General features: G+C 48.6%; 1 protein-coding gene across 4 annotated transcripts in view; it reads left to right on the top strand.

Annotated features, from left to right (window-relative positions):
* Positions 1 to 10,076, top strand: part of Ppp2r1b (protein phosphatase 2 scaffold subunit Abeta) — a 34,487-nt gene that overhangs the window by 19,641 nt on the left and 4,770 nt on the right. For 3 of the 4 annotated variants that reach the window (XM_006972331.4, XM_006972334.4, XM_006972330.4), the window contains exons 14-15: positions 197 to 288; positions 4,485 to 4,606. In XM_006972331.4, the coding sequence (XP_006972393.1) occupies positions 197 to 288; positions 4,485 to 4,606 (214 nt within the window). Of the gene's footprint in view, positions 1 to 196; positions 289 to 807; positions 3,557 to 4,484; positions 4,607 to 10,076 lie in introns of those variants that run through there. The other variant, XM_006972333.4, reaches the window with a different exon arrangement.

Raw genomic sequence — 10,076 nt, forward strand, 5'->3', positions numbered from 1 at the left:
TGTCTGAAAGTGAATTTCACCAAGAACTTCTTTAGAAATTATTTGATGTATATGTCATATTTGTCAGTATTTAGAAGTATTTTCATTTTAAATAAAAAAATGACCATTGATCCAAACCCCAAATTCCATAGCAGATTGTACTGTAATGGACTTCTGTCCCACCAGGCATCTTTTGACAGTTACTTCTGCATTTCAGTGCCTTGCAGGGGGAAGTGAAACCAGTGCTGCAGAAGTTAGGTCAGGATGAAGACATGGATGTCAAGTATTTCGCACAGGAAGCTATAAGTGGTATGCATTTGTTTAGTGCTAGACTTGGGTTGGTGGGAGTTTTCCCCTCCTGTGGGAGCAGTGGGGAATGGCAGTGTGATGAGCAGGATAGGAGGCAGGGTGGCAAGCCCCTGCTCTGTTGGGCCTGTTTGGTTAGGGATTTCTTGGCCCTTGCTGGGCTTGGGAGCACACACTGGTAATCCCAGCACTTGGGAGACCAGAGCAGGAGGGTCTCAGAGTAGAGGAGCCTGGGCTACATTGTGAGACCCTGTCTAAAATAAAGAAATGTCTTGGCCCACAGTTCTCTAAGTGAGCAGGCCATTTTCTCAGTTCCATGTGTAGGATGCTGATTCTTACTGGCAAGAGCAGTATTGGTTTGGACTTGAGTAAGTCTTTAACTTGCAGTCAGCCTGACAGAGTGCAGGGCCGCAGTGAGACCTCGGGCGCCTGCTTTTGTCACTGTTACATACTGAATGTTCACATAGCAATCATTCATGAACTTTCTGTACCACTAACATGATTTTGTTTGGAATTTTCCAGTTCTTGCCTTGGCATAAAGAGGAACAGGAGGGAAAAGCCTTTACTAAGTTCTTATCACAGATCTCTAGTCCATGTGTTCTTACACTGGGTGGAGAAAAATGGAACCCTTCAAGATCTCATCCAAGCAAATGGCACCAGCTTAGAAGAAATCAGATTTCAGTGACTTGATCCTTTCTAAATATGAACTGAGACTGATTTTATTTCTCTGTCGGGATAACTTTAACCTCTCTTACTGACTAGTCGCTGATACTCCCTCGCTCGGTCACCCCCTGAGTGTCCCCGTGTTTTTTCCAGCACCATCGAGGCTCCTGCCTCCTCCCTTTTGAATCAGGCCCCAGCCACTTAAGATTCCAGACAGCCTGGATGGATTGGACCCCGACACAGAGTGGAGTGATTCTCTTACTGTTTACATGTGTCTCTGTGCCTCTAGCATTCCAATGTTAAAAGTAAATGGTTTAGAATAACTTATTATAATTATCCACTTGGGAGACAACACTGACATTTATTTGACTGTAGTCAGATCCACATCTTTCTGGTTACGATGGTCCATATCAGTGTTTCACATGAAAGGAGACGTGGAAGGTTAATGTATTGGTTGTTCTGGTTTTCATTTGCTCAGTTTTGACTGTAATCATGTCATGCAGAAGCCTGAAGTGGGTGTATCTTGCTGCTAATGTGTGACGTTGAAAGGTATCAATTTCAACGGCTCAGCACTGTGACTGCCCTCAAAAACTCATAAGAAACTTTAGTGCCTCCTACTAAGCTATGGTTCTACTGTTTCATTGTGAAGTTTTGTGTTTCCAGTAAGTGTAGGAACCACTGGCCCTGTTCTGCTTCCAGCAATGCTGGCATCTTGCCGTTGCTACGCTGCACAGTACCAAACTGAAGTTGTGCTGCTCAGTGTTTGCTTGTATCACCGAGGCTGGAACATTTTTCTACATCTGCACTAAAACTTCATTAATTTGTCCTGGAATTTAAGATAGTCGGTAGAGCTGAAGGGTTTGCTGAAGCAAACTGTTTATGGATGGCTGCTTGACACTTTTTAGAAGCACCTGCTGATCAGTGGGCATGCTGGTTACCAGTGACCCTGGTCAGTTATAACCCACTCCTTCCGTGAGCAGCCCTGACAGGTCACACCTTTTCTGATGACTTTTCTGGATAATGTAAATGTTTTTCATCTAACAGACTCCTTGTCTCCAGTGGACTCAGTTAATGAGGTTTTCCTGCAGCCTGGTTTTTCTCAGTGCATCTCATGTAGTTTGGTGTTTCCATTTTGGTTTCTGAATTGTTGATTTTACTTACAAACTCTTTTAGATATAACAAGCCCTGTTCTGTTTTGTGAAGGTCCAAAGATACCTATGAAACTTTGTACATTAAACATAAGTTACATAAAACCAAGTTTGTGTAAATGCTTTTATCATACCTTAGAAAAACAGAACAGAAAATTTCTATCAGAGATCGTGTGCCTGTATTTTAAACTGCCGGATTACTTTGTAGTAAGTTTCCATTTTATGTGTTCTAGGGCGAAGGTTTGAATATTTTCCTAGGTAAAAAGATTCTCATTTTAGTGCCTTAAATGACTGTGCTGTAAAGATTATAGTTTAATTTTTTTTGACGTCATCTGCTGGCTGTATTCCTCTTTATTGAGTTTTATATTTGAGAGATTATTGTCTTGATTTTGGAAACAGTTGTGCATTGGGACAGTTGCTTCACCTTTGGTTGGAAATGCCACATGCTGCACTCACTTGAGAATAAACTTGTAAAGCATCCCTGTCCTGCTACCCCACCCCGCCTTGTGCCTTTACCTTTCTGCCAAAGACTACTGAAGGGAGACAGTGGACCCTGACTTCTCAAATAAAGGTCACGTGGCATGCAGGATCTGTTTTTTGGGTGGCCATCAGAGGCTTCACTATCGTTCTGACGCACACAGTGGACTTCTTGTGTTACCCTGCATAGCAACTGCTCTTCAGCTTCAATTTGGCCATTTTCTTGACATACTCGTTTTTACACTTGATTTCTCCAGGAGCTCCATGGTGCTGGCTTGTTTTGTCTTGTCTTGTGTCACTACTGCCTAGACCAGTGTCTGGTGTATATTGTTGGTGCTTATTAAAAACCTGTTCACTAGTGATTTTAAGGTCTGCCCTCTGATGTGTTGAACAAAGTCACCACCAGACTGTCTCACTTTGTAGTTGATAAACTTAGAGATTTCTTGGCTCCTAGGAAGTAAGAGCCTCTGACCTAGGCCAGTCCCCACCCCCAGGATTTTTTTTTTCTTTTTTGAGACAAGGCTCTCTCTGTAGCCCTGGCTGTCCTGGAACTCTCTATGTAGATCAGGCTGGCCCTGCCTCTACCTCCTGAGTGCTGGGATGAAAGACACACCACTATGCCCAGCTTGAGGAATGATTCTTTTGGAATTGTCTGGTTGCTTTGAACATATATTAAAGCTGTTTACATCTGGGCAGTTTATAACTGTTGTTCAGCTTTTGAGGAAAGTAAAGCCAAAACCAACACATGCATCCCACGTCAATTAAAAAGTGCACCATTAATAGTGGAGTTTTTAGTGATTTTTTTTTTTCTACAGATTGTTCGGAGTTTACCCATCACGAGCTTCAAATAGTAGATCTTGTGTGTCTAATGTGCTGCCAATGAGACAGGAGCCCAAAGAGGGATTTTGTTTCATAAGGACAAACAGCGTAATGTGTGATTTTGAATGAAACTTTGTCAAAATAAAAGATACCCTTCCGGTTAAGGAAGTACCAAGCTGGATTGTGCTGATGTGGGCCCGGGCTGGGGACTGTGTTTGCTGGAGGGCTTGTTCTTATTCAAGAGACAGCCTGACCAAGGTGTCTTGTCTAAGTGTCTAGGATGCTTGTGTAATACCCAGGAAGCCAGTGTGTCTTCCTGACACTGCGGTGACCCTGAGCCGAAAGCCTGGTGTTCCCTACACAAGTCCTTGGGTCCATCACACTGGGGGTGTGGGGCAGGGCAGCCAGACAGGCTGGGTGCTTAGTCTCCCCCTCATCCCCAGGGTGCTGTTCTTTGCCATTTACTGTCTCCCTGGGTGTCAGGTGCACAAGGCCCTGCCACCCCATGTTCTTGGTAAACAGTGACGTGGTTGCGTGGCTGCTGTCCTCTCTCACTGTTTCCTCCCCCTTCGAGCCACGATCTTGCTTGTCCCTCCTGTTCCTTCACAAATCTCTAGTCCTCTTCTGTACCTAGAATAGCCTTGCTGTTCCTCATTTGCTTCCATGGGCCTGCTGTTTCCAGGAAATGACATCATGTTCAGTTGAGATGGAAATCGTTTGGAAGATGAAGAGAGCTTAATTACTCACTGGGAAGAAAAGCCAAGTCCTTTCTTTCTTGGGAGTTGTTGTCTTAAACTGCTATGATCAGTTCTGAAAGGAGCTAGGTCTTTTGTTTGTTCAGGCTACCCATGACCGAGATGTGGCGGAACCCCCGGTTAGATCCAGTGGGGTGACTCTTGAGCAAAAAGGCACCTTAAGTTAAAGTACTGGCAAGGGCTGGCTTTTCCTGCACAGCTGCCCAGAGCCCTGTGTGCTGCTGGGCCGTCATGGTGCCAGGGCAGCTGAGGGCACCCTGGCTGGGAAGCACAGGTGGGCTCGGGAGGGACATGCCCTGGTCAGGGACAGTGACAGCGCTGCTGTCTGTATCTCCAGTGGTGGCCCAGAGGCTGAGGAAGCTAGATTTTCCTGTGAAGGACAGTGAAGAGCCCAGCGTCCCTGGGGTTGACAAGAATCTCTTCCTGAGACCCCGAGTGCCTGGAGAGGACACTGGGAAGGTAAGTGCCCCGGAAACTTGGGGCCAGAGCCCTGTCCTTTCTGGGCTGAGGGGAGCCAGCAGAGCTTGCTGCTGCCACAGGGAAGGAATCGCAGCAAGGCGGGCCGAGAAGCAGTTCCCAGCACACTGGCCTGGAGAGAGCCTCTCCGGGGGTTGCAGAGTGTATTTCAAAGTATTGCTCTGTTTTACTGCCTTTGTGAAGGGGTGGTCTTCTCCAGAGGTCAGTCATTCCTGTGGTTAGAGGTCTCTGGAATCTTCCTCAGACTGAGACAATACCCACACAACAAAAGGGTAGAACGGAAGAGCTGGTACACTTTCCACACAGGTTGGAAAGTTATTGGCATGGTTCTACTTAGGTAGGGAGTCATTTCTAGTCAAGACAAGAGTCTGTGCCTAATGTTTTCCTGGATGTTTTACAAGCCCAGTTTGTCCCCTACAACTGCATGGAAAAGGGATGCAGAGTTTCAGTTCAGCAGTCACTGGGGTTCCAGCTGTGGCCTGTGGTAGAAGGGTGGTTATGACTTAGAAGTGGAGAGCCTGGGCTACCTAGTGCTGACGTCAGACTAGTTACAGTGACTGCCAGAAGCTGGTGCTCTCATACCCACTCCAGTGGATTTTATAGTTAAACCACTGATAAAAAGGTTGACTTTAAATCACCTGACTTGTCATTTGATGTAAATGGAGGCCATGCTATCTTTGCTGTTGTGAACACTCGCCCTTCTGTCTCTGCACACATTGTCCTTTGCTTGAGTTGCCCAGCGCTCTGTGGTTCAGGCAGCCCAGGGGGTGTTGCATGCTGGGAGAAAGTGCTGTCTGCTGCTGCCTACAAAGCCTCAGCAGCCTGAGGTGCCCGCCCTTCATGCCCCTCTGTCTACTTCTAGAACTTGGTTGAGGGAAGAGACCTGCCTGGGCTAGTAAGAACAGTGATTCTTACTGGCCTAAGCCACACACTTCTTAAGTGGTAATGGAGCTGTTTTCCAACCTGCTCAGGACCATTTGGTCCTGCCATTCAACTCCTGGAGAATTACCTGGGCCGAGTTGACCGCTGGAGGCACCCCACCCCCACGCCCAGCTGACTTGGTCTGCTCTGAAGAAGGCTTTCCAGCTGAGAACAGCACTAGCTGCCATTCCTTGAACCCCCGTTACTGCGATACCTTGTCAGGCCTTTGACCAGATAGATGCCTTTGCAGTCCATGTTTGCCATGGACACATTTCAGGTGGTTGGGAACCTTCCTTAGAAGCCAGCTGTGCTGATCCTGCGAGGCTGCAGTTCATTTCACCCACAAAATCCCCTTTCTGTGACTCGGGGCCTTCCTTGCTTTTGTTTCACTTAGAGCAAATGTCCTGGGGGTGAAATGGAAGGGGACCTGCCTGTTGCCAGGCAGAGTTTTTCATGACAGGGGCCACAGCCAAGTGAATGATCCAGGAAGTCATCCAGTTGCAAACCAGAAATTGTTCTTAACCCCTTTCTCTGTTGCATGGCCAGCTCACTGATCTGTCCTCATCAGCAAAGAGTATCTGGGTGTTGAGAACGCTGGGAACTGAGTTCTTGACTGGCCTCAGAGCCCCACGGGAGTCATTGGATGTCTTAGGGCTGTGCCTGCTGCTTGGTCCAAGAGAACAGCCCAGGGTTCCTCCTGGTGAGGGTGGGTGTTGCCTCAGTGCCATGGAGAGAGTCTCCTGAACTTGCATGGTCTTCTTCGTATTTGGTGACTTGTGTTCCTCATGCAGGACCTGCCAGGGAACAGCTTGGGCCGCTTCTCAGACTCTGCTCCCTCTAGGTCGGCCTAGCCACTCCCTCCTGGGTAGAAGTTGCGCTCTGACCACAGCTGCTGGCGAGCTGGTCAGGCGAGGGTTAACAGTGGATTTGTTTATTCAATCGTGAAGTAGCTGTCACATGATTTTAATCAAAACACCATTTCCCTGACAACAGTGATGTCAGTCTTGTTGTTGCAGGAAGGAGCGGCTGTGAGGGACATTCAGTCTCCTCACTGAGCCCAGGTTTCACAAATCAAGTGAAACATCCATAAATAATGGGTGCAGGCACTGGGCTGACAATCCACCCTCCTCTTCCTTTTCTTTCTGCCTGGACAGACTGTTCTGTACAGACACTGACCAGCCCCAGTCCCTGCACTAAGTCTCAGCTAAGAGCTCACCTTCCCTATCCCTCGCTCCCCAAACCCTCGGTTCTTGTGCTGGTTTAATCGGTGTTTTGCCTGTTTCTCCCACCCAGTCTCTGGTTTGCGCCTTCTGGCATTGGACTCTTCTGGGATCTAAGCCAGCACTTGCTGGTGACCTAGGATGTTCTGGCTGGCCTGAGATGAGGCTGTTCTGCTAGGCAGTTGGCTTATTCCTCAGACTGAGGGGCATAAGAGCTGCCTGGGGATTAAGGGTAACTCTGAGGAGCCCAGCTGTGGGTGTTTGAAGGGTAGGAATTCAAGAGCCCAACTTCTTGGCCAGTGGATTAGTCTTGAACCCAGAAAGACTAGACTCCAGGAGACCCCAGTCCAGTCAGAAGACTGCTGCCCATGAGAGCTCAAGGATGTTTGATCATCCCTAGAGCCCTCCAGCTAAGGGAACTGGATCCCACAGGCCACTGATAGGTCACAAGTATAGAAATAAATGGATTGGTAACAGGCTAGCTGGAGCAGGTTCCTAGGCTCTGGTTGGTCGCCTGTGACTCCCTGAGGACTGGGCTGTCTGTGCAAAGAAAGACTCCCCCAGGCCTTCTACCCTTCTCCACACTTGAGTTTAATTAACTTCAAAGTTGGGGAGGAAAATGTGTTACTGACTTGTTACTGTGACAAGACAACCTGCCCCAAGCAACCTAAGGGTTTAGATTGGCTCCCAGCTTGAGGGGACAGTTTGTGGTGGGTAAGGCATTGGTCTGTCACATGGTATCTACAGTCAGATCAGATGAATGCTGATACGCTGCTGGCTTCCTTTCTTTCCTTTTTATTCAGTCCAAGACACCAACCTATGGTATGGTCACCCACGTTCAGGAAGGTTCTTCCCTCCAAAGTTAAACATTTTTGGAAATGTCCTCACAGATAGATGCAGAGTGTCTCCTAGGTGGTTCCAAATCCAGTCAAGTTGACAATGAAGGTGAACCATCAGATTCTTCGGAATGGTCTCGTGGTACTCATGACCAGTGCTGCCCAGAACTCATTAACAAAAACTCAGAAATCCCGGGGCTGTCAGAATAGCTAATCATTTTTAGTCGGTGAGGAGACTTCACAGGCACCCGCATCACCATGTCCCACCGCAGTGTCGTGCAGATGAGCTAAAGCAAGACAAAATGCGTACTGTGACAAGCTGTCAAGGGCACTTGATAGATCCTTAGTGTTTTCATGTTAGAGGGCAGTGTGGAGTCAGCCAGGCTGTGTTCCTACCACAGCCGGGGGCAGTGAACCTTTCCAGTGAGCTGTGTGGGTCAGCGGCAGGCCGGGGGCCAAAGACTCAGTCCAGAGTTGGTGCTGCCTCTTGTGCTGTCTCTGACAGTAGGGGTGGTACCCACCCCCCACCTGCAGTGCTCACTGGCTATGGCTACCCCGCGGGTGGGACTGGGGAGCCAGCCTCTGTTCCCCCAAGCCTTGCCCTGAACTGCCCCTTCATTCCCTGGGACTCTTGCAACTGCTTGCCTGTCCTTTGGCCCTCACTTGGATGACTAAACTTTGGAGTTTCTGGAGTGACCCACGGCAGTTACAGTGGCTCTCAGGCTAGACAGGCAAGGCTGTGAAGTGGGTCCCGGGCATAGTATGCTTTGTGGAAAGACCTTGTCATCTTTTTAGTTCAGCTGTATCCTAGCCCATCAGCTCGGTGGGCAGCCTTGAGGTCCGAGTTCTCAGTCAGGCCCTCCCTCAGGCAACGGAGGCTTCGTTATTCCATCTTTGGGGAAGGAGGAGGAGGAAGATGGAGTAAGAAGCTTTCGAAGTCATCCGTGGAGGGAGTGACTCAGCTCCTCAAGAGGTTCAACACCCAACTGCTTCATTTTCTCCGGGCTTTGAATTTTCTCAACTTTCTGCCCAGCCAGCATTGGGGGCTTGGCTCCAGGGCCGCTCCTCCTCTGCTGAAGTGTTTGCTTGTTCCCCCTCATTGCCAACCAGTCCAGCAATCCTGAGGGGAGCCCAACAGACACACACAGAAAGGGAGAGAGCAGTGCCCCTTGGCTCTCAAACTAGGGGTGCAGAGGGATTCAGCAAGCAGGCTCCTCAGGACACTGCCTGGCCTCGGGTTCTGCCTCAGTGATTTGTGGTCCCGAGCTCTGTGCCTGGATGGTGGCGGTTGTGTCACTGATGACAGCCCCGTGTTTGAGGTGAAGGTTCATCCACTCCGGTTCACTCGAGCGAGACCCATATCTATTTCCTCTTACTGGACAGGGACCGAAGTCATCTATGTACAATACTTCATCGCTCAAGAGCTGTTCAGCCTTTGAAATTCCTGGCTGGAGCCAAAGTGAAAGGGTAGAGCCATGCTTTAATGAGCCCGTGTGAAATTTCCTATGTGGCCACACAGCACTGAAGATTTAGTGCGCAGAACTTGCTCAGGCAGCACATTTGATAATACTGGACCAATACAGGGAGACTAGCATGGTCCCTACACAAAAATCACATCCAAGTTCTGAAGTGGTCCATACATTATGGGAGGGGTGGCAAGAGGGTAATAGGGTGAATATGAACAAAGAACTGGATATGTAGGTGTGACGATGTCATAATGAAAGCCATCATTTCATACACTAAAAAGGCTAGATAGACTGGGCGGCGATGGCGTACACCTTTAATCCCAGCACTCAGGAGGCAGAGGCAGGTGGATCTCTGTGAGTTCGAGGCCAGCCTGGTCTACAAAGCAAGTTCTAGAATAGACTACAAAGCTACACAGAGAAACTCTGTCTCTGGGGGGAAAAAAAGGCTAAATAATCATACCAAAATTGAAAAATAACTTTAGTGTACAGAGCCCAGTCTTGCCCCGAGAACTGCAGGCTGAGCTGCGGCTTCTCTTTTCCTGAACCCTCTTGGAGATAGGAGCCCCCCTCAGACAGGAGTGTCACCGTCAGAATGTCCAACTTTAGAAGGTGTAGAGTAAGATGTTTTTTTCCCACCTGTCCAGGGTAAACCTCTAGAACCTTGATCCATCCTCCTCCTAGAGACCAAGCATCTCTGTTATGTGTTTTTTTGGGGAAGAGTCCAAAGATGTCTCTGCATATCAAAGGACTGAGTCTGCAATTCAAGGCCCGGGGAAGAAAGGCGAGGGCAGCTCCCATGAACGAGGCCTGTTTGTTCCTACCTGGCCACAGGATGATTGGTGGTTTTGGAAATGTGATTACTGTTGGCCTGTTGTGTCCCTGAGCTGGCCAAGTAGAAGTCACAGGGTAGTGCTCTGGCCTCCATGGCCTATTCTCTGCTGCTCTTCATAGGGCCTTTGTGCTTGCCATGGATGGGAAGGGTGTCCTTAGACTTAGGAGAGGCCTGGGT

Source organism: Peromyscus maniculatus, chromosome 7 (genome assembly GCF_049852395.1).
Source record: "Peromyscus maniculatus bairdii isolate BWxNUB_F1_BW_parent chromosome 7, HU_Pman_BW_mat_3.1, whole genome shotgun sequence".
NCBI lineage: Eukaryota > Metazoa > Chordata > Mammalia > Rodentia > Cricetidae > Peromyscus > Peromyscus maniculatus.